The sequence below is a fragment of the Myotis daubentonii genome, chromosome 5, assembly GCF_963259705.1.
Source record: "Myotis daubentonii chromosome 5, mMyoDau2.1, whole genome shotgun sequence".
Lineage (NCBI taxonomy): Eukaryota > Metazoa > Chordata > Mammalia > Chiroptera > Vespertilionidae > Myotis > Myotis daubentonii.
This window is the reverse complement of record NC_081844.1, coordinates 87,194,794-87,219,699: the sequence shown is the minus strand read 5'-3', so window position 1 is coordinate 87,219,699 and position 24,906 is coordinate 87,194,794. Positions and strand designations below refer to the sequence as shown.

At 40.5% G+C, this 24,906-nt stretch overlaps 1 protein-coding gene across 1 annotated transcript in view; it reads left to right on the top strand.

Annotated features, from left to right (window-relative positions):
* Positions 1–14,658: 14,658 nt before the first annotated feature.
* The window catches only part of LARS1 (leucyl-tRNA synthetase 1), a 51,279-nt gene continuing 41,031 nt past the window's right edge, over positions 14,659–24,906 (top strand). Inside the window, exons 1-4 of the mRNA XM_059698777.1 lie at positions 14,659–14,812; positions 19,880–19,998; positions 22,110–22,197; positions 22,593–22,673. Of these exons, the coding sequence (XP_059554760.1) occupies positions 14,807–14,812; positions 19,880–19,998; positions 22,110–22,197; positions 22,593–22,673 (294 nt within the window). The 5' untranslated portion in view covers positions 14,659–14,806. The remainder of the gene's footprint in view (positions 14,813–19,879; positions 19,999–22,109; positions 22,198–22,592; positions 22,674–24,906) is intronic.

Here is a 24,906-nt window from a genome sequence, read left to right as displayed (position 1 = left end):
CAGGAGGGCGGGAGTTAGCGCCGAGTGGCGGGAGCAAGAGCCAATAAAAGAGAGAGGGCCGTGCACGCAAAGCCAATGAGAAGGCTCGTTTGCCCCGCCGGCCAGTCGTACCCAGTTAAGGAGGATATATCAAGGTAGGTGGAGAGCTTACTTGAACTCCTGGTGCAAGATGGTATCTTGGAGAAGGTGCTGTGCCTCTTAAAGGGGCCGTGGCGCCTTTTTTGACCACGCCGCCGCCCGCTCCGGAATACCGGTGTCTGCTGCTGGGAGTGCCCGGGGGAACCCGGCGAGCCCCTCAGCCTTGTTCCTTCCTCTCCTTTTTCCTGGAAACACACACTTAGTGTCCCGAAATGACTCAGCTGTAGTAAATCTGCAACACAGCATGCAACACGTTCACATTGCAAGGAACGCAAAATTTTACCTCTTCCCCTTACACTCATTTTGCTCGGCACATATGCTTGCATTTTTTGCCGCTCTGCTTAAATTACGAAGAACGTCCTGACAACCATGTCTTGGATTCCAATAATCGTCATTTTAAAAACGTGGCGCACGGATGTAAAAGGCTGAGGCCATTTCAATTTTACCAGTTTTTTAAAAAATATATAAATGCTTAATTTAGAAGGAAAAACTATTCCAATTTTTTTTTACATTCTCTTTTCATTGCATGCCTAAAATTTAGTGGGGATCTTTTTGCAGGGAGAATTTTGGTCAAGTAAGCAGGATTTTTACATTTTAAAAAAACCTATATTACGGAAGTAGGCAACTTAGTTTGCACTAGCTGAGAAATTCCTTATGGAATTTTGAAATTGGCTTGGCACTGGTGTTAAAATGTTTACTCAACAACAAATACGGAGCACCTGCTATATGCCTGCACTGTGTAAGACGCTAGGATTCTAATTGTGAACAAAACAGAGTCCCTCTTCTTAAGAAGCTGGGCAGTTTATGGGATTATGCATTATAATAATGGCATTTTGAAAAATACCTGATGAGCACATACCGCATATCAAAAAGATGGGTCAACCCAAAATAAGTAGGTAAACTAAATATGCATTGAGCAGGTGTAGGCAAATTTTTTCTGTAAAGGGCTATATTTTTGGTTTTGTGGGCCTTAGGTCTCTGGCAAGTACTCAACTTGGCCCTCTTGGCATGAAACAGGCCATAGGTAAGAGGTAAACAAAGGACTATGGCTGTGTGCCAATAAAACTTATATGGAAATTTCAATTTTAGATAATTTTCATGTGTAACAACATTTTATTCTCTGGACGTTTTTCTTCCTCAACCATTTAAAAGTGTAAAAGCCAGGTTCACTTCACAGGTATACAGACACAGGTGCCAACAGGGTTTGGTTTGCTGCTTCAATGGGTTCACCTCCTGACAAAAAGTAACAAAAAACAAAATGCACTTAGAAATCATCTAATAAGCCACCTTCACTGACATCCCTCTCCAACTTTGCAAATGAGGGAAAAGCACAAGGAGACGGAGTGGTTCACCCAGAATCACACATGTCTGCAGGTGGAGCAGGGTAGCATCCAGATCTTCTGGCGACAAGCCCAGAGCTTCCTCACATCCAACTCTTGCCTCTTCTTCCCTCTCTCCTCCTCCCCTTCTTCCTTTATGCTTATCTACATTCCCGCCCCCCCCCCCCGCCCCCAATACTTATTTCCCCTAAGGAGATAAAGTGTTATGCCAAAATGACACCGATTTAAAAGAGAGAAATGTAAACGTGATTTCATTAGGCCTAAAGCTAGACAGGAACTTGATAGTATGACAGAAATGGAACAGGAATTTCTTTTCTTTTTTTTTTCTTTTTTTAATTAAATCTTTATTGTTCAGATTATTACATTTGTTCCTCTTTTTTCCCCCCATAACTCCCCTCCTCCCAGTTCCCGCCCCACCCTCTGCTCTCACTCCCCACCTACTGTCCTCATCCATAGGTGCACGATTTTTGTCCAGTCTCTTCCGGAATCTCCCACACCCCTTTCCCCCCCAAGAATAGTCAGTCCATTCCCTTTCTATGTCCCTGATTCTATTATGATCACCAGATTATTTATTCACTTGATTCTTAGATTCACTTATTGATAGATGCATATTTGTTGTTCATAATTTGTATCTTTACCTTTTTCTTCTTCTTCCTCTTCTTAAAGGATACCTTTCAGCATTTCATATAATCCTGGTTTGGTGGTGATGAACTCCTTTAGCTTTTCCTTATCTGTGAAGCTCTTTATCTGACCTTCAGTTCTGAATGATAGCTTTGCTGGATAAAGTAATCTTGGTTGTGGGGTCAGCTTTAGCTCAAGCGGTTACTTCGGATTCTGCTTGTTGCAGACACATAATCTTGGTTGTAGGTTCTTGGTATTCATCACTTTGAATATTTCTTGCCATTCCCTTCTGGCCTGCAAAGTTTCTGTTGAGAAATCAGCTGACAGTCGTATGGGTATTCCCTTGTAGGTAACTGAGTTTCTTTCTCTTGCTGCTTTTAGGATTTTCTCTTTGTCTTTTGCTCTTGGCATTTTAATTATGATGTGTCTTGGTGTGGTCCTCTTTGGATTCCCTTTGTTTGGGGTTCTCTGCGCTTCATGGATTTGTAAGTCTATTTCTTTCACCAGGTGGGGGAAGTTTTCTGTCATTATTTCTTCAAATAGGTTTTCAATATCTTGCTCTCTCTCATCTTCTGGCACCCCTATAATTCTGATGTTGGTACGCTTGAAGCTGTCCCAGAGGCTCCTTACACTATCTTCGTATTTTCGGATTCTTTTTTCATTTTGCTTTTCTGGTTGGGTGTTTTTTGCTTCTTCACATTTTCAAATCTTTGCCTTGATTCTTGCGCTCCTCTGGTCTGCTGTTGGGAGTCTGTATAGTATTCATTATTTCAGTCCATGTATGCTTAATTTCTAGTTGGTTCTTTATCATAACATCAAGGGTCTCATTAGTTTTCTTGAGGATCTCACTACATTTATCGGCGGCTTCTAGACAGTTCTTAAGAGACCTTAAAAGTGTGGTTCTGAACTCAATATCCTCCATTGACAGTTTTGTCCTGTTTCTTTGTCTCCGCATTTTTTATGCTTTCTTAGTGCACCCCCTAGTGGTCTTTGTGCGCAGTCTTGTTGTAGTTAAGCCTTGATTGTTGTCGGCAATACCGGGGGTGATTTGACCTCCAGGCCAACTGGCTGTGAGAATCAGCTGTGTCTGCAGTGGGAGAGCTTCTGTGCTGGATCTCTAGGGCGGTGCTAATCTAGCGTTTGCCTGAGGCTATCCGGCAAATGGCTCTGCGCAGGGCTTGGGCGGGGCGGGTCCCCGGGGATCTACAGGGCGGGCCGGAGCGAGCAGTTATGGCTGCTCTCAGTTCTGTCCCCAGGGACTCTGCCTCACAGAGTCCCAGCAACCGCTGCAAACCTCGGAGAGAAAGCTGCCTTTGAGTTCCGACCGAAGCCAGACAGTCCCGCTTCTCCCGTTTGAGTCTGGGTCCCTAGAGACTCGCCCGGATCTGGAGCTCAGAGTCTGAAACTCCCTCCCGATTGAAAACAACAACCGGGCCCTCTGCCGCCAGCCCGCTCTGCGCGCACTCCGCACCTGAGTATTTCACTTCAGCACTGTGCCTCCTCTGAGTCTGGATATGATATTCTCTTTCCTCCTAGTTGTAGAATTTCCACTCAGCCAGCCTTCCTGTGGTTCTGGATGATGTCCGTTCCGTCTTTAGTTGTTTTTTGAAGTGGTTGTTCGAGGCAGCAATCTCCGGCGTTAACCTATGCCGCCATCTTGGTTTCTCTCCTCAGGAATTTCCTTTATCACAATAAATCACTCCTCTGCAAGAATTTCAAAGTACTTTTCGAATATATTTATAGAACAAATTTTGTAGGGCCTTGTTTTAGAGGTGAGGTTGCTGAGACACTGGCTTCTATCACCCAGGGCATCATTTAACCAAGAACGTTACAGAGAGTAGAACAGACATGAGCACAGTAATATTTGTGTGTGGGGACCCGAATAATCTTTTTTTCTTTTCTTTTTCAAATTGTGATGTTACTGTATTATTTTTTTAGACTGACTACATTCTATACTTATTAGGGCTACTACTTTGAATGTAGATATTAAACCCCAACTATATCTTTTAAAAGTAGCATTTGTAGAAGAGTTGCTTTTCCAGAAGTGGAAGGAGGACATAATATAGTCAATCCCACTCCCATGCCTGGCTCATTCATTTGCTAAATAGCCGTTCAAATTTGGTCAGTAGCCATGGCCCAGAATTTTCCATATACTTTATTCAGTAGCATTCATCCTGTGCACAGAACTGACTCATTTGCAACCCATGAATGTGTGAGGCATTGATTTCAGCCATACAAATGCAATGCATACATATATATCTTAATTCAACACACTGATATTGAGTGATGGTTACCATGTACCTGATTCTGTGCTCTGGGCTGGGGCAGAGACAAAAGTTTGAACAGTTATATCCATTCACTGTCTTTTGAGAGCTCAGATTCTGGTGGTTTAATAGGTACCAGAAGTAATAATCATAGCCAAAATTGTTGGGTACATGCCCTATGCTAAATATTTCAGTGTATTATTGCCTCTCATCCTCACAGTATCTCTGGGTAGTAAACAATATTTATAGACAAGAAAAGTGCATCCCAGAAAGATCATGAAGCTGATGAGTGGAAAGGCCCAGTTTTGATCATGTGTGTTTGACTCCAAAGCCCATACCTATAACCTTCACTTAACTATCAAACAATGAAATATGAAATGTGTGGTTCATTCAAAAGTCATTGAACAAATATGTATTGAGACCTTTACCATCTATTAGGCACTGTTCTTGAATATAGAGAGTAAGAGTGATTTTAAACAAATATTCTTTCCTTAATTAAATGTATAAAATGGATACTTAATTATTTTTTTCTCGGTTTTATCTTCACAGGAAGAGAGAGAAAGAGATCCCATTTATTTAGGAAAAAAGAGATTATTAATATGGGGCATTGAAAAGAGAGAGTGACCAAAAAGAGAACAGACATCTAAACCAGCATTATTCAGGCAAGTTCCCTTTCTTGGCTAGAGGATAACTGGGCCTCAATCAGAAAAAAGTGTCAACAATGAGATTTCACAAAAGTGTTGACAGGGTTAAATAGGCCTTCCAGGATCAGAGTAGGTCATACCCACAAATTGTTTTGTTTTGTTTGTCATTATTTTCTACCCTGTGGCCAGAGCTGTCCCTGAGGTACAATAAAAAGAAGTTGAGAGTCATTTTGCAATTTTCTCTGTGAAATTTACAAGTACAGTGTGCTTCCCTTGCATACAATTAAACTTGTTGCATGTATCATACATGCAACTCATACTTATAAACAGGCCCTTTCTTGCCAGTACACTTATAGATGATCATTTAATTAAACAATACAACCATCAAATATCAGTCTCTCCTGAGTCTGAGTCACCTAGAGCAGTCCAGCTGGCTCAGAGAAAAGTTACCTCAATAAAAGTCGCTTGGATCTTAGACAAAGACAAGGTGAATTGGCCTACAAATGCATCAATCAGATAGTCTCTCTTTGTTATGGAAATGTAGATTTGTTTTCCTAGGAGAACTATGTTATGTTTTTTTCTTAATTGCTTCACACTATGTAACCATAAAAATAGCTAATATTTTAAAAACTGACAACAATGAATGCTGATAATGGTGTAAAGAAACAGGATCATGCATACTTTGTTTGTGTAATGTAAAATAGTGTATAGTCGCTCTGAAAATCAATTTGTTTTTGGTATTTTCTCTAAACACTAAACCTGAAATTACCATATGACCCAACAATTACTCTCCTGGGCATTTTCCCAGAGAAATGAAAACTTATGTTCACACACAGAAATCTATACTTGAATGTTTATCGCAGCTTTATTTATAATAGCCAAAAACTGGAATCAGCCCTGATGACCTTAAACAGGCTGAGTGGTTAAACAAACTGTGATACATATGTAGCAGAGCATGCAGCTCAACAATAAAAAGGAAGGAACTATTGATACATGCAACAATTTAGATGAATTAGGCTGAGTGAGGAGCAAAGCTAATTCCCAAAGGTTACATATTGTATACGTGTGTGTGTGTGTGTGTGTGTGTGTGTGTGTGTGTGTGTATGTCCATTTATGTAACATTTTGAAAATGATGTTTTAGGAGCAGAGGAGGGAGATGGGGAGATGTGGAGGGAAAGTGGGTGTGGTTATTAAAGGGCAACATGAGGGATCCTTGGTGCTGTTGGAACTGTTCTGTATCTTGGCTGTGGTGGTGGATACAGGAACTAACATTGTACAAATTATATATATATATATATATATATATATATATATATATATATATATATATATATATATAATTTGTGTGTGCAAATTATAATATATATATGCACACACAAGCAAGCACAAATGAATACAAGTAAAACTTGTACCCAGGTCAGTATTCTGACTATGATAGTATGCTATACTAGTAGTTTTGCAAAAGTTAACAATTAGGGAAGTTGGGGAAAGTGTGCAAGAGTTCTCTCTGCATTGTTTCTTACAATTTCATGTGACTACAAGTATGTCAATTTTTTTTAAAAAAAAGTTGCTTCACACAGTTGAGAGTAGCGTCAACAGGAAGAAAGGTTCAAAGTGGCGTCTCTGGGCGTGCACATACCAGAAAACAGTCCTTGTCCCATTCACCGCGGGCTTCAGAGGTTCCTGCTGGACCTGTGTGGGGACCCAGATCTGACACCCTTGCAGATTAGAAAAGCATCCAGGAGAAATGTGCAAAGCTCTACTGCAGTAGACATTTATTATTATTATTATTATTATTATTTGCAGCAGGAAACAGCAACAGTAGTGGGCAGACCAGACTTCGGTTCTCTCTGGTTAGCCAGAGAGATATTAGGGGGAAAAACTGCCCTCTCTTCTTTGGATTGAATAGCCCCTTGGAATTTGGACACATCATATAATAAGAGCTCATACTCCTGGTGTGCCAGGCCCTCTGCCAAGCAACTTCGCCTGGATCAGCCTCTTTCAGTGCGTGTATTCAGCCTTTCTTCCTTTCAAGAAATATTGATTGAAGACCTATCATAGGCAAAGCACTGTTATAGGCCCTGGGGACACAGCAGGGAAGAAAATAGGCATTCTCTTGGAGATTGATTTTAACAGGAGGAGAATGGTGACAAATAAATAACTATAATATATCAGGTGGAATACTTCTATAAAGAAAAATAAGGCAAAGTGAGAAGATAGACAGTGATGGGGAAGCTAAAAGGACTCCGAGCAGGTGTCTGGAGATAAGAAAGGTGTTAGTGGAAATCTGGGAGAAAGCCTTCCCAGGAAGTGCAAAGACCCTGAAGCAGGAACTCGATGGGCATGTTTCGGGAAAGAGGAGGAAGCAAAGGGGCTGGCGCAGAGCAGGCCAGGAGGAAAGCAACGGTAGAAGAGGTAGAGAGGTTGGTGGGGTCCAGATCATGGAGGGCTTTGTTGGTCATGGTAGACATTGGGTTTTTATTCTGAATGAGATTACAAGACACTGATAGTTTTAAGCAGATGAATAGAACTATCTGGTCTCCTTTTTAAATTTTTAAGCAAGATCATTATGGCTGCCTTATGGTCATCAGACTGGAAGAGACAAAAGTGGAGATAGGGAAACCAGTTAGAAGGCAATAAACAAAACAAAAGTCGATGGTGGTTTGGGCTAGATTCACAGTGAAAGATGGTGAGAAAAAGTTGGATTCTGGATATATTTTGGAGGTAGAGTCCGTTAGTTTCACTGACACATTGTCAGCATGAAACACAAAGAGGAATCGAGGATGACACCAAGGTGCTTGGCAATCTGACACTAGCGTCCCCACTCTCAGACACAATACGGAATAGCAGATATAGGAAGATGCTGACTTCTGGCTATGCGGAACCAGACCAATTAATTAAAAAAAGTAGAACCATGGTTGTACCCCCAATTTGTAGAGTTTAGACCTCTCTAATTTCATTGATACTATAAAAATAGAAATCATAAACATCATAAATGCACAAAATACATTTAAAACATATACTCACTGAGATTAGAATCTTAATAGTATGTGATTGGTTGTCTTTACTTGTTTCTCTATTCCTTCCTTCCTTCCTTCCATTTCTTAAGGAGTCCTTGGACTATTCCACAAATGATGATGGGGTGATAGTAATGGTGATGGCAAGCAATGTTTTGATGACTCAGATGTCACATTTTCCATACGATCCCATGACAGGCTGGCCGTGCCCTGTGGAATGCGGACAAGGTGGCTGACTGCAGCCTGTGGATCCTGAGTCTGGAGTGGCGTCGCAGGAGTGAGTGATTTCTAGTTCCCAAGAATGACAAATATTACCACATTAGAAGAAAAACAGGCAAAAGGGGTTTCTCAGAATATTGGTGCCTGAGAAATGCAACGTCTCTAATTTGGTTACATTTGCCTAAATATAATACTCTCCCTAATTAACATGGCTATTTGTTCCTAGCTCATGTCAGTCTTTTCAGGCTGCTATGACAAAATACCACAGGCTGGGTGGCTTATAAACAACAGAAATTTATCTATCACAGTTCTGGAAGCTGGAGGCCTGAGATCAGGGTGCCAGCATGGCTGAGTGACAGCCCTGTTCTGGGTCACACACTTCTCTTTGTATCTTCACAAGGCGAAAGGGGGTGGGGAGCTTGTGGGCTCTCTTTTATAAGGCACTAATCTTATTTATAAGGGCTCCATCCTTTTGGCCTAAGCACCTGCCCAAGTCCCCACCTCTTAATTCCATTGCACTGGGCATTAGGATTTCAACATATGAACTTCGGGGGGTGGGATGGGGGACACACACAAACATTCAGACCATAGTACTGATCGAACTGGCTTCCAGGGTTCTCCACTTTTCTTTCTTTTCTCTTTAGCTTAATATTTCTTGAGCACTTACGTTGAACCAGGCATGGGCTAATCACGCGGCTTGGTGTAGCTCATTTTCCCATAGCAAGCCTAAGCAATAAGTATTATGGTCATCCCCATTTTACACATGAGGACTCAGAGGTATAGAGCTAGTATGGGACAGAGTCTCAGTTCAGACCCAAGCCTCTTACTCCAAAGCCTGTTAGCATAACCACAGCACACACTCTTCCTCTGAGGCCCATTAACTGGCAGAGGTTGCACACACAGCAACCCAGGGTCAGCTCAGCCCCCAAGTCCTGGAAGGGTTAGTTCTTCTTTCTTCTCTTTATACTCACTCCTTGTATCATTAAAAAAAAAAAAATCTGCTCACCATTCAGGAAACATAAAAGCAAACACTAAAGGAGGAAAAAATCATTTAGAAACTATAGTTGTCTATTTGGGTGGGAAAGTGACACCCGTATTCATCGAGTGTCCCATTCTTATGAAACAGAAGTATCAAAAGAAGTGCCCACAATGTCTTCCTTAACTGGGTCATCTAAGGGTGGGGAAGTTAGGGAAATATGCACAAAAAGACAAACACAAAAGTACTCAAAGACAAGCCAAAGCTAATTATAGCTTTATGGGTCTAAATTTAGAAACGCGGACTCAATTGAATTGAGTAGATTTACTGGTGGGGTGGGTTTGAGGAAAAAAAACATACAAGGAGGAAATGAATTCTCTTGTGGAGTTTTGAAGAATGATCGTGATGTGACTTGACAGCTGGAGAAGGAATCCCACACAATTATATGGTAATAGCTCCTTCACTTAAGCTGGAGAAGAGATTATTATGGGGCACAGGAAAGATTTGTCTATTTTAATCAGACTAATGTTTAGAGATCAATTTCCTAAAATAATAATAAAAATAGCTGACATTTTAAAGTGTTTACTAAGTGCCAGATAGATATACAGTATGTGGTTTATACACATACGATTTCTTCAATCCTCAGAGCAATCCTATGAGGCACTTACTATTATTACCCTCATTCACAGAGTGGTTAATTGTATTGCCCGAGGTCACCTAGCTGTTAAATGATGAACTTGGCCTGTCTGATTCAGAGCCTGACTCGTATTCACTATGCAACCTTATGAATGTCATTTATCCAGATGAGTTCCCAATTTAAAAAAACATATTACTAACATAAATGTTGTTTTTTATGAATATCTCTTGAATCTGTTCACTTTTCTCCACCTGGACTGCCACCACCATCATCTAAACCACCACCATCTCTCACCTAGACAACTGCAGTAGCCTCCTGCTTCCACTTTTGCTCCCTCCCGATCCTTCTTCAGAATGACCTTTTTAAAAAATATATGTATTTTATTGAATTTTTGCAGAGAGGAAAGGAGAGGGATAGAGAGTTAGAAACATTGATCAGCTGCTTCCTAAACATCAATCAGCTGCCTCCTACACACCCCCTACTGGGGATGTGCTTGCAACCAAGGTACATGCCCTTGACTGGAATTGAACCTGGGACCCTTCAGTCCCCAGGCCGACGCTCTATCCGCAGAGCCAAACCGGTCAGGGCAGAATGGTCTTTTATGATAAAACACAAATAGCACCACGATCCTTCCATGCCTACAAGGCTTCCACAGCCTCCCACCACTCCCATCGCTTCCCTGTGTGCCTCTTCCACTAGACTGTGAGGAGAGACTGTGCATATTTTGTTCAAGTGTTGTCTCCAGCATCTCGGAAAGTGCCTTGCACATAGTAGAAGGTAAATATTTTTTTCTTCAATGAATGGAATCCAAACGACCCTTAAAAGAAGAATATTAGTCACTTATAGGAAAATTAAAAATGATGAAGTTGGAGGTATGCAAGTAGGTTTTTCATAATTTGTAACCACATCGGTACTTGTTTGTGTTCTTCTTTAATATCCCTTTAGTAAGCTCCATGAAGGCAGGAACCATGTCTGCCTTGTTCCCTGTTATATCCTCGCTATATCTCAGGTTCCTAGGAGGTGCTTACTAAGTATTTGTTGTAAGAGTAGTTTCAATGACCAATGTGGATTAGAAGCTGATGAATCAAAGATGACAAATAGTACTGGTTAGGGCAGAATTGAAACAGGAAAGTATAATCGTAGTTATAAGAGCTATAGAGGGTGAGTATGCTTTCATTCATCTATATATATATATAAAAGCCTAAGTTGTTTCGGTTGCAACCAAAACAACCAAAGGGACGACTGAACAGGCTGCATGGGGCTACCAGAACGGCGGGGGGGGGGGGGGGAGTGGTATTAGTGAGGGCCAACCAAACGACTGAGCAGCAGGCTGTGTGGGGTGACCAGGCTGGCAGAGGGGTTAGTGAGGGGCAACCAAATGACCAAACAGCAGGCTGCGTGGGGTGACCAGGCCGGCAGGGGGGCAGTTAGGGGTGACCAGGCTGGGGGGGGGCCGTGAGGGGCAACCAGACTGGCATGGGGGGGGAAGTTGGGGGTGACTAGGCCATCAGGGGGGGCAGTTAGGGGTGATCAGGCCGGCAGGCAGGTGAGCACTTAGGAGCCAGTGGTCCCGGATTGTGAGAGGGATGTCCGACTGCCGTTTTAGGCCCGAACCACAGGGATCGGGCCTAAACCGGCAGTTAGACATCCCCCGGGGGTCCTGGATTGGAGAGGGTACAGGCTGGGCTGAGGGGACCCCGGCCCCCATGCATGAATTTTGTGCACAGGGCCTCTAGTTTAATAAATATAAGGCACCTGCTATGTGCCAGACACTGTGCTAAGCAGCCTGTGCTGTCATGGAGCTTACAGTCTAGTGATAAATAAACAGGCAGATACATTTCTCAAGGGAGGGCAGTAAAGTGGTGCTCCAGGGAACACCTAGGAGGGGACATTTAACCCAGATTTGGGCTATTAGGAAGTGATGTCTAAATGGTGAGTAGCTAAAGGAAGAGGGTGTAGAAAGTGATGGAGAGTATTTGCATGTGTAAGAGCCCAGAGGCAGGAATGCCACTGGTAGGTTCTCTATAGCCTAGGGTTCCTCTTCCTTTCATTCAACAAATTTTTGTCAAGCCCATACCATGTGCCAGGCATTGTTTTAGGCCATCATTAGATTTTTATTTCAAAACTAGTTGCTGAGCCTGGCCAGCTGGCTCAGTGGTTGAGTATCAACCTATGAACCAGGAGGTCAAGGTTTGATTCCCGGTCAGGGCATATGCCCAGGCTGGATCCCCAGTGGCGGGCATGCAGGAGGCAGCTGATCAGTGATTCTCTCTCATCACTGATGTTTCTCTCTCTCTCCCTCCCCCTTCCTCTCTCTCTGAAATCAATAAAAATATATTAAAAAAACTAGTTGTTGAAAAATGTATATGTGAAGAAATACAATGAAGTCACTATAGTCAAGCTGCTAAATTACTAAAATAAAGTAGGTTGAGGCATGAGGAAATGATTCTATTCTTGCTTTAACTAGCCTGGGAACTTAATTTTTGAACTTTCTGGTCTTGCATCAAAGCCTGGACACACATAAGACCTCCAGATAAACCCCTGATTACCCCTGAAAAACTAAGGAAAGAATGTTCACATAACCAGACCACCTGACATTTATTATCCAGACTACCAGTCTCCTAGAGGATTACCAACCCAGAGGCTAAGAATGCAGGATTGCTTCTTCTCAAGAATATATTTTTTACTATAGGAACACTGGGCTCTTCTTTCTTCTTCAGACAACTCTGGGTATTGCCTAGTTGTGTTTATAATTGGCAAACCCTAAGACCCTTAATAAATCATCATTTCCAGCCAAAGACTCTCTTTTCTTTTTTTACAAAAGGAAAAAATCCACTTTTACCTATTTACTTTTCAATAAGTCTAAATCCTTACGGGGTACAGCATTACATGGATTCTGTATCCAATGGCCTCAGCAGGAAGATTGACGAGGAATTTGCCAGGAACCACTGTTTCCATGAGCACAAGCTATGTTTCTCCAGCTTCCTCTGGCGTTGTTCCCTTTGCCACCAGGTGTCGCTGTGTAGTTCTATGCCTTCTACACCCATAAGCACATCTCTTGCCTAGGTAGATTTCAGTTTCATCTCTAGGTTTAACACCTTCAATTTTAAGAAGAGTTGTGTGCTCCCAGAGACCCTGTTTATAGCCAGAAGAAAATGGCCTTCCAGACATATTTGCCTTTATAGAAGTCCTGTTCCCAGCAGGCTTCCATAGGCTGCGAGACGGCGGAAAGAGTCCTGACTCTTTGAGTTCGTTTGACAATACGTACATAGCATATATCATTTTAAATTTATTTTTATAAAATTTTTCTTTTTTTCTAGGATGAAATATTTGTATTTTTATTGAATTTATTGGGGTGACCTTGGGTGACAAAATTATACAGGTTTCAGGTGCACAATTCTACAACACGTCATCTGTACACTATTGTACGTTCACCATCCCAAGTCAAGTCTCCGTCCATCACCATTTATCCCTCCTATGACCTCTTTTCATTAAAAATAATTCCCTCCCTAGTCCTTTGGGAAAACACACTTCTGGGCTGCCCCCTCCCCTAAAGTGCTTTGTAGATGCTTAATGAATGTTTACTCAGTTAATAAATGAATGTATATGAGAGTAACTAATCTGACCATCAGAAAGTAAAAGCATTGAATCACCACTTAAAAAAAATAGAAACGTCCTTTTTTATTTTAAAAAAATATTTTTATTGACTTAAGAGAGGAAGGAAGAGGGAGAGAGAGAGAGAGAAATATCTATGATGAGCGACAATCATTGGTCGGCTGTTTCCCGCATGCCCCACGCTGGGGATTGAGCCCGAAACCTGGGCACGTGCCCTGGCTGGTTCATAGGTCGACACTCAACCATTGAGCCACGCAGGCCTGGTGGAAACATCTTTTATAAAAAAAATTGATTTGAGAGGTAAGGAGAGCAAGCGAGCGAGCGAGCGAGCGAGAGAAACGTTGATTCTTGTTTCACTTATTTATGGATTCATTGGTTCCTTCTTGTGTGAGCCCTGACCGGGATTGCACCTGCAAACTTGGTGCATCAGGGCGAAGCTCCAACCAACTGAGCTACCCGACTAGGGGGAATGGAGTCACTTTTTAAAACAGATCTTTCTTTGATGATGGAAATGTTCTATTTCCTCAGTGTCCGATGACATGGTAAACACTAGCCACATAAACTACGGAGAGCTTGAAAAGTGGCTAGTGCGATCGAAGAACCTAATTTTAATTTAATTTAAATTGTTAAATTTAAATAGCCACATGTAGCTAGTGACTACTGCATCAGACAGCTCAACCTTGAATGGTAGTCCAGTTGAAATAGTCTGAGATTGGCACTGAGACCAGGTATGTTACCAGCCTCTCTCTTAAAAGTGGAGATTGTTAATAAATGGTTATAAAATGTCTAAATTCTGGGCTGTTGAATACCACCGACAGTAATAAATATCCATGCACAGTGGCAAGCCTTCATTAGCACCTGTCACTGAAAGACGAATTAACTTTGCATCCTGGCATCTTGACAGACACCCAGCCAGCTCTGCGGGGTGAAAAGGTTGAAGGCTGGGGACTTTACCTCAGCGCGCGCTGGCGGCCATCTGCTGTTCCGAACTGCATTGTGGACGTTGTAGTTCAACGTGCTCGTGACATCACTACCAGTGTCACCTCTGAGTGGCCTGTCGAGTCAACTTCCGGTATCCCGTTGCTACCTGGGAATTGTAGTCAACAATTCCCTGCTGGATTTGGGCTCTAGGTGCTTTGGAACTACAATTCCCGGCAGGCTACGAGATGCACCCGGTTGTAGTTAATAGTGAGCTGGTGATTGCCTCAGCAGGCGTGGTGTGCTTCAGTGTCTTGAGAGGCTTGAGTATCCCGGTAGGAAGGGTGAAAGGTTGTAACTACTCCTTTGAGGGTGATCACCGAGGTCGTGGGTTTGCACTGTCGGCTGGGCAGCGCCATGGCGGTGAGTTTTTGTGGGAAGAGAGCTCGGCTGGGGCCTAGAACCGGCTCATCTGTGTGTTTTGCAAAAACTAGAGGCTCCATGTGGTAGCCACTGTCCTGCAGGGAAAATCCTTTATTCTAAAGAAAGGGGAAGACTTGCCCTCAAAGCTTGAGGCGTGGCTGTTGTGAGGATGTGCCCTTTCTTGTTAGCGGATGAGGCAGGAACTAATGTCTTTAACTTTACAGACTATTTAATGTCATGTGTGTTACTCCACCTAAGTTTCTAAAACCGATTTGGAGAGAGGAGGTTGTAACGTTGATTCCTCCTTTCAACAAAAAATTGAGCGCATCCCGGTAAACAGACAGAAATGACTGCATTCGTGTTGCTTGTATGTGTGTGGGCTACCTGCTAAAACACATGGTGTGACATGTCAGGTGTTGATAAGTGCTAAAGAAAAAACTAGAGCTGGAAGCGGGACTAGGGAGTATGGGTTGGGGAGGGTTGCAATGTTAGAAAGTTGGCCAAGAAAGGCTTTGTTGAGAAGGTGGCATTGTGGCAAAGAGGAGGTAGGGAGCAAGCCATGCAACTACATGTGTGGAGGAAAAGATTTCCAGGCAGAGGCAACCATGAGCGTGAAAAGCAAGGAGGATTGTATGTCTAAAGGACAGTGGTCCAGGGGGAGATGATTGGTGATGATGATGATGATGATGATGATGATGATGGATGTGTGTTTGTGTAGAGGGCTAGGCTTATCAGTGGGTTGATGTAGGTCATAATAAGTCCTGGTAGGTTGCTGCTTGCAGAGTGGGTTCCAGAAAGAATGTCCAGAGAGGGACTGGAGATAATGAGTGTGGTTAACTCTTGAGGAAGTCTATAAAGGGAAGTGGAAATAGATGGTTAAAAGAGGGCTTTTTTTTTTTTTTTTTTTTGAAGACAGGTGAAATTATACAGTGCTTCTATGCTCATGAGAATTATCCTGTAGAAAGAGAAAATGGGTGCATAAGAGAGATGATTGCTGGAGTGGTGCTCCTGAATAGAACAGGGGGCATGAGATAAAGTGCCTCAGTGGGTAGGTTAAATAGGACCGAATTCATCTGTAGTATCAGGACAGAAGGCAGAATATATGGGTACAGATGAATGTGGGTTGGTAGATGTGATGAGGGAGGCTGTGGAGATTTCCTGTTCACTTCTTTTTTCTCATTGAATTAGGAGCCAAGATTATCACCTAAAAATAAGGATGGGAGAGGATGTGTTGGGGGTTTGAGGAGGGAGGAGAAGGTACGAAACAATTGTCTAGGACAGCTGTCCATAGAACTTTTGCACTGTCAGATTTGGTAGCCACTGGCCACATGTGGCTGTTGATCATTTGAAATGTGGCTAGTGCAATGGAAGGACTGGATTTTAATGGAATTTTAAAATTACAGTCATGTGTGGCAAGTGGCTAGTGTACAGGATAGTATGTACATTTAAGTTTGTACATACTTTTTTCAAACCTAATAAAAAGTACATGATGTCTAGTTGTCTGTGATAATAAACATTTTTGAGCATTTGCCATGGGTCCAGCACTATGGTAAGTCCTTCGTGTGTATTTTCTCTTTTAATTTTCATAATAATAATACAAGGTAGGTATAATTATTATCTTTATTTTATAGATGGAGAAATGCAGGCTTAAAAAGATTAAGGAACTTGTCCAGGGTTCTACAGCCAGGGTTCTACCAGCATGATGATCGGAGCTTGCGATTCATTATCTTTGAAATGGTAATCGCTGGTCTGCCCACTTATTAGGTTGTTAACATCAAATAAACCAGTGTTCATAAAAGTGTTTTAAGAACTGCAGAATACTATGAATATAGGAAAAAGTTTATTATCTAGTTTAGTGTTTCTTTACTGGGGGTGATTTTGTCTCCCAGAAAACATTTGGTCTGGAGACTCTTGGTTGTCACAGTTGAGGGGGTTGTGCTACTGGTATCTAGTGGGTAGAAGCCAGAGGTGCTCATAAACATCCTACAGTGCACAGGGCAGCCCCTGTGAACAAAGAATTTGGCCCAAAATATCAATAGTGCCAAAGTGTAGGAGCATCCATCTAGTTAAATAACCTTTTAACTAATTAAAACAACCAATTGCCTAGTTGAATAACCAGTGAAGAAATTGAGGTTTGGATTGATCAAGTGACTTCCTCAAGTTTATGCAAGTTGATCCTGGGGCCAATATCAGATTTCATTACAATCAACCTTTGAGATTTGAGGAACAAGTTTTTCTGAGAAGCAGAAACCTCAAAGAAGAGCTTTTGTGCACCTAGCATTCTTTCTACATGAAAGAAATATAATTCTAAGTATTTTGTGAGGACTATTGCTTTCATGTTCTTTAGAAACATAGTTCTAACTATTGCTTTCATGGTTATCTTTAAGCAAAAAATATTTGTCCTGTAACTTCTGTGTCTGTGGCATTGTATTTGGTGCTGAGTAAGTAGATCTAAAAGTTGCTGCCTGCCAGGAGTTCATGGCCTCCCTGGGCGAATGTCTTAAGGATCATTTGGTGGCATGCAATGGAAGTGAACTCAAGTTGGTTAAGGTAAAGAGGAATTTAGTAAGAACACAGCGGGATTTCCTATAACCCATACCCCTCGAGTAGAAGGTACAGCTAGGCTTCTTGAGGCCCTATATAATTTCGGCTTTGTGGGCCCCCTTCCCTGTAAAAAATATTAAAATTACGTTTTACAGCTATTTTGGCATAAAGACAAATATATTAATGTTATATATTAAAGTTTTTTCTTAAACCTAAAAGTTTCTTTTTTTTCTTTTTTTAAAAAATATATTTTTATTGATTTCAGAGAGGAAGGGAGAGGGAGAGAGAGATAGAAACATCAGTGATGAGAGAGAATCATTGATTGGCTGCACGCCCCCTATTGGGGATCGAGCCCATAACCAGGGCATGTGCCCTTGACCAGAATCGAACCCGAGACCCTTCAGTCCGCAGGCTGACACTATGTCCACTGAGCCAAGCCGGCTAGGGCTATTTTTTTTCTTGATTTTAAAAGAAAATATTTTTGTGAGTCCCTAAAAGTAAGTGGGCCCTCAGCACTGCGCCTACTCTACCTGCAGGTTAAGTCGGCTACTGAAAGTTAGTTACACAGGCTGTTTTAAGGCCCGGGTGGAAGTGACTTACTTTCTCCCCAAAACACCTTTGCCAGAACCTGGTCACATAGCTCCATCTAACTTCAAATTCATCTGGAAAGGACACTTAACCATTTAACCAGCAGAGGACATTTAACCACTTCTGCTGCACCACCCTGCCTAAGACTGGGTTTTTGTTGCTGAGCGAGAAAGGGAAGGAACATATATTGCACAGACTACCTGCTGTCTCTGCCATAGCTCATTTAAAAATGTTTTTAAACATTGATTTGCGAGGGAGAGGGAGAGAGATCAATTTGTTGTTTCACTTATTTTGTATGTGTCCTGACTGGTTATCAAACCCACAGCCTTGGCATATCTGGATGATGCTCTAACAAACTGAGCTCCCTGGCCAGGGTCTGCCATAGCTCATTTTAAAATGGTAGTTTTTGTATATTAGAATTGATGACAGGGGTTAGCATATATTGGAATAGAGAGACTGGAAGCAGGTTACTTGTTAAGAGGGTTTTGCAGCAAGAAAGGGCCCAAAGGATTTGAGGTCTAAATGAAGGTGGTTCGTAGCAGGAATGGAAAGTGCCTTATTTTTTCTTGGAAAAGGAAATACTTTCTGTAACCACAGTGTTTTATGGAAATTCTTGGCAAAGAGTCCAAATTGCTTAGCACCTTGATTCAAATATGCAACCCAGTTCCTCGTCCATCTATTTTTTTTATGGCCACATTATGTAAAAACAGGCAATGTGTTATTTGCTTCTCTTTAAAAATCTTTATATATTCAACAAATATTTGAGAGCCTTGCTATAAGCTAGACATTGAAGATAAAATGAGAAACAAGACATAGTCCCCACCAAGAACAAGCTTACAGTCCCGTGGGAAAGATGGCCAGATCCTGACATCGCCGGGCGATTAGGGCTGTCACAGGGGAAATATTGGTGGGTAGGACCATATTCAGAATGGCTTCTCAATGGAGAATCCAGGCTGGTGATTAGCTGAGACCTGGAGGGTGACATGGCCAGGCAAAGAGGTTGATTGGTGGGGTATGAGGGCAGAGGAATAGTTTGAACACAGGCCTAGAGGTGAGAGAGGGACCTTGGTATATTTGGGAAAATGCAGATGGCTTAATAGGCCTGTGAAGATGGAAGCATGGAGAGAGGGGAGATGGGAGAGGCCTGGCAGATATGAGCCAGCAGGGCCTTGAATGCCAGATTTAAGAGTAGGGATGGACTTTATCCTGAAGCATAGAGAACCTCTGAAGGGGGATTGACTTGGTCAGATTTGTGTGTTGATATGATGTTCCAGTCGCAGCAATTATGATCTGGTCAGGATTTATAGAAGCAAAAAAATGTCATTTTCCCTTGGTTCCTAGATAAACTTTTTTATTGATTGATTTGAAAGAGACAGGAAGGGAGAGGGAGGGAGGAAGGGAGAGAGAAAGAGAGAGGAGAGAGAGGAACATTGATTTGTTGTTCCATTTATTTATGTATTCCTTGGTTGATTCTTGTATGTGTTCTGACCAGAGAGCAAACTTACTAGTACAACCCTGGCATATCGGGGACACTCTAACCAACTGAGCTACTTAGCCAGAGTTTATTTTTGTATTATTACTTATTAATTAGTGTATCATTTTCCATATGAACAACTGTAAACCTACTTTTGCCCACCCCTGAATTTATATATTTTATGAGTAGGAACATTTGACAACAGTGTTTTGTTACAGTACCTAATTTTTGAAAAGTATTTCAAAGCCTTTTGAGTAATTCTTTAACCACTCCTTTGAGGTTTGAGGTATACAGGTCGTGTTAACCCTAATTTTCTATCTGGTTCATTTAAGTTTGAAGATAACCATGGAAAAATTGATCTGTCAGTAAACAGCTCAGTTCTGTGTGAACCCATTTTTTTTTTTTAAAGCAAGCCTGTTGAAGTACAGCGTGGGTTATCCTATCTCTTTTGTGTCTAATAGGAAAGAAAAGGAACAGCCAAAGTGGACTTCTTGAAGAAGATTGAGAAAGAAATCCAACAGAAATGGGACTCCGAGAAAGTATTTGAGGTCAATGCATCTAATTCAGAGAAGCAGACTAGGTGAGTAACAGTTGGTGAAGTTCCGCACATTGTGTTTCGAAACCAGTTGGCTCTGTAGTACAGGAGCTGCTCTGTGGAAAACAATGGGCAGAGTGTGTTTAGAATGTCTGAGGTGGACTGAAGAAGGCGACTTCCATTTCCTGCATTTAAAAGTACGATCTTCTTCCTGAAAGGATTTTTTTTTCTACATGAAGAGTTTTTCAAAAACTAGCTTTTCATGTTCAAACCAAAGGGGATGTTTTGAAGTTTTATCTTTGCTGACTGGTAAAAGGAAATCCTTCTATTAGAGAGGTTCATATTGTAGTGATAATTATCTTCACAGATGCAAAATATAAAATTTGAAAGGTTTCTGTATTAGAAGATCTTATTTCATAAATACTGGACTGCCTTGATGTTAATAATCACTGATAATAAGACAAACCATAGATAATGATGTGATATTGAGGAAAAATAAAAACAAAATAACTGTCCCCAAATAGTATTACAGTAAATATATGTGTCAATTATAAGATGCATCTCAATTTCAGGCCTGGACTTCTATTCAGGACTTTCTGATTCCAAAGTCTGTCCTCCTTTTTATTAAGCTACACTCTATCAGAAGTTTTTGTGTTTTTTTTAAAAATATATTTTTATTGATTTCAGAGAGGAAGGGAAAGGGAAAGAGAGAGAGAAACATTAATGATGAGAATCATCGATTGTCTGCCTTCTGCACGTCCCTCACTGGGGACTGAGACTGCAATTCAGGCATGTGCCCTGACCAGGAATCAGACTGTCACCTCCTGGTTCATAGGTCGATGCTCAACCACTGAGCCACACCAGCCGGGCAAGTCTTTTTTTTTTTTTTTTTTTAAAGAGAAAAAGTTTGCTGTAATATGAAGTCTCTGGTGTTATACTTTATAATTTGAAGTTTCTATTTGGTTCTAGGATTTTGGTCAACTTTAAGGTAATTTAAGTAATCCAAAGTGAACTGACAAAGCTGCTATGTTCAGTGAAAGAAAATGAACTACAGCTATGTGCAGGAATGCTGAAGGAACTTAGACATAGCACATTGAGTGGAAAAAAGCAAATTGCAGAAGTCTATATAAAATATGCCATTTTTTATAAAGCTCACTAGTAAGAGAAACGAAATGATATGTTGTTTAAGGGCACAGACTTAGGTACAAACTTCAAACTCATGTTTTGTAAATAATACAAAGTTTTAAGGGCACAGACTTAGGTACAGACTATTCAAAAACATGAATGAAACTTAATGACACATTGTTTAAAGGCACAGACTTAGGTACAAACTATTTTAAAACAAGGAAATGAAAAAGTGAATTTCAAGGTAATGGTTATCTCTGGTGAGGAGTGGGGAGGAACACAAAGGTAGCTTAAGTGGGTTTAAAAGTTGGACGGTGGTTTATAGGTGTTCATTTTATTGTGCTTCATAACTTATGTATATTAGATAACACTTGAAAAAAGAATATAGCATAGTAAATGTTAGCTTTAAAAGGTGCTTTTTAAATGAATTTACAACATATCATGCAATACTGAGGATGTTTTATTTTACCTGAGGACTTTGAATTGCTTTATATATCTTGTAAAAACAAATTTAACTTAATCAGTAAAACATTAAATTTATTCAGATCCCTAAGTCTTAAAAAATTTAATATTTAGTATTTTATCTTTATAAAGCATTTTAGCTTAACTTAAACCTACAAGTATATTTATTTCTTTGAAAAATTATTTAAGAGAGAGAGAGGAAGAGAGAAAGAGAAACATCGATTTGTTGTTCCACTTATTTATGCATTCATGGGTTGATTCTTATATGTGCCCTGACCGGGGATCCCACCTGAAACCTTGGTGTATCGGATGACGCTCTAACCAACTGAGCTACCTGGCCAGGGCAGTATATTTATTTCTTAATAGCCACCTGCAAATGTTTTATTCTTTTAAAAGTAAGTTTTAATTTTAGAGATCTTTTAACTTGGAGGTTTATAAATTTAATTTTAAATAACTAAAGTTTGAACAAATTAGTTATAGCAAGCATTCCCTTCACCATACTCCTTCCTTGTAAAAGGAATCTAACATTTTCCTGTCTGTATTTCCTTTTTCATATGATTGTTTTGCAGCAAGGGCAAGTACTTTGTCACCTTCCCATATCCATACATGAACGGGCGCCTTCATTTGGGACACACATTTTCTTTATCCAAATGTGAGGTAAAGCTTCCTCTGTTTAATATAATGGGCTGGTGGGTCTTGAATAAGTACTAATTTGAAGAGAATGATATTTATAGAATTTATTTCCTGGTAAGGGAACTTAGACTTCCTTAATTTTAAGCATATTTTTTATATTTAAGTCATTTAATTTTTATATTTAATTTTCATATATTATGTGTCCAGAGGTCTAGGTATGTATGTTCACAAGTAATTTCTAGGTTGGTGAAAAGACACAAAAAGGTGGGTTAAAACTTTGGAATGATTATACAATTTAGCTGGTGTGTTAAAGGAGGATGTGAAGAGGAAAACTGAACTGATGCTCTTTGTGAAAAGTCAGCATTTTCTTTTCACCTGGCATTTAAATTTGTAATTTAAATTTAATTTTCTTCCTATAGTTTGCAGTTGGGTACCAGAGATTGAAAGGAAACATTTGTCTGTTCCCCTTTGGTTTACACTGTACTGGAATGCCTATTAAGGTAAGATTGCTTTTGGGATTGGTTTCTACCCTTTTTGGCTTAGAGCAAATAGAAATATCTAGCTCAATAGCTTGAAAAGGGATTAAAAAAATACTGCTCTATTACAGTGTTTTTTTGAAATGAATTTATTATAGTGAAAATTACATTAAAAAAAAAAACAGTTCAAGAAGTCCTTAAATAAAGGGCACACATTAAGGTTTGTGATTTCTAAGTAATTTTTGATATTGTTTGATCATCCTATATACTCATATTTCTGTTTTAGAATTATATTAGAGCTACTACCAAGTAAAATGCGCAGTGTTTTGAGCATTCATGACACATAGGATGTTGGCACAAAGTAATAAACACTTCTACCCTATTTTGATCATTTTGTCAAATGTCTTCATTTGTCTTAAGTTTATACTAGAAATAATTCTCAATAAAGAATGGGCCAGAAAACTAGAGTTGAAAGGATTCCCAAATGTTGTAGGTTGGAAAATTTAACTCAGATTTTTTTTTTATTCTTCAACCTTTTATTTTGAAAAACATCAAACCTACAGAAAAAGTAAAAGCGTAGTATAGTGAACACCCATACAGCCTTCCCTTATAGTTGCCAAGTCTTTTTTCTTTCCTTTAAATATTTTTATTGATTTCAGAGAGGAAGGGAGAGGGAGAGAGAGAGAAACATCATTGATGAGAGAGAATCATTGACTGGCTGCTTCCTGCACGCCCCCTCCTGGGGCTCAAGCCCGCAACCTGGCCATGTGCCCTTGACCAGAATCAAACCCAGGACCTTTCAGTCTGCAGGCCAACGCTCAATCCACTGAGCCAAACTGGCTACGGCTATCATTGTTTTCTTTTTTTAAAAAAATATATTTTTATTGATTTCAGAGAGGAAGGGAGAGGGCAAAGAGATAGAAACATCAATGATGAGAAAGAATCATTGATCGGTTGCCTCCTGCACGCCCCCTACTGGGGATAGAGCCCACAACCTGGGCATATGCCCTCGAACCTGTGACCCTTCCAACCGTAGGCTGATGCTCTATCCACTGAGCCAAACCAGCAAGGGCAAGTCTTAATACTTTCCATGATATAGTTCTGTCTCTCAACACACACACAGTACATGTATGCTTTTTTTTTGCCTTTTCTATGAATTCTTTGAAAGTAAGTAAGTTGCAGACATCATGACATGTCACCCCTGAATACTTCAGCATAATCTTTTAAAATAAGAGCATTCCTCTACTTTATCACAGTAACATCCTCTCGGAGAAATTTAACATTGATGTCATATTATCATCGTGATCTAATCTATAGTTGTATGTCTCTAATTGTCTCAAAATGTTCTTTCTGGCTATTTTTACTTTTTATTTTATGGATCACACAGTGCATTTCATGATCAATTCTCTTTAGTTTGTCACAGCATTGATGTCTTTGAAGAATCTAGGCCAGTTATTTTGCAGAATATCCCCTAATCTGAGTTTTTTGTTTTTGTTTTTTAATATATTTTTATTGATTTCAGAGAGGAATGGAGAGCGAGAGAGAGACAGAAACATCAATGATGAGAATCATTGATCGGCTGCCTCCCGCACACCCCCTACTGGGGATTGAGCCCGTAACCCAGGCATGTGCCCTTGACCGGAATTGAACCAGGGACCCTTCAGTCCTTAGGCCGATGCTCTATCCATTGAACCAAACTGGCCAGGGTGAAATTTTTTTTTATTTTTATTGTTTTTCATGATTAGATTTGGGTGAAATATTTTGACCCAAATACTACACTGGTGAGGTATAAACTTTCCATTGTATCACATCAAAAGGCAGTTTGTCCCATTTTACTGACATTAAGTTAATACCTGTCAGATTTCTTCATCCTAAAGATGACTTTTCCCCTTTTTAATTAAAAGTATTCTGTGGGTGAGGGGGCAATAATGCTTTGAGAGCCTTTAAATATCCGGTTCTCAATTACCCATTCTTTTCTCATTTATTAACTGAAATTCTTCCGCATAAAAGAGTGAATTCCCTTTTTAAAATTCACAATTCTATATTTGTATTTTTTCATAACTTTAACACTATCTACTTGGAGTCATCTTTGTTTTTGACACTGAACTCCTCCTTATGGTATATTTGAGGAGAACTGGGGTGGAAAGCCCAGATTCATGTGTTAGCTTTGCAGATTAGTAGCTTTATAAGTTTGGGATAAATCACTTAATCTCTCTGTCTCTTTTCTAACTTCATACCTGCTGGGATGATAACTAAT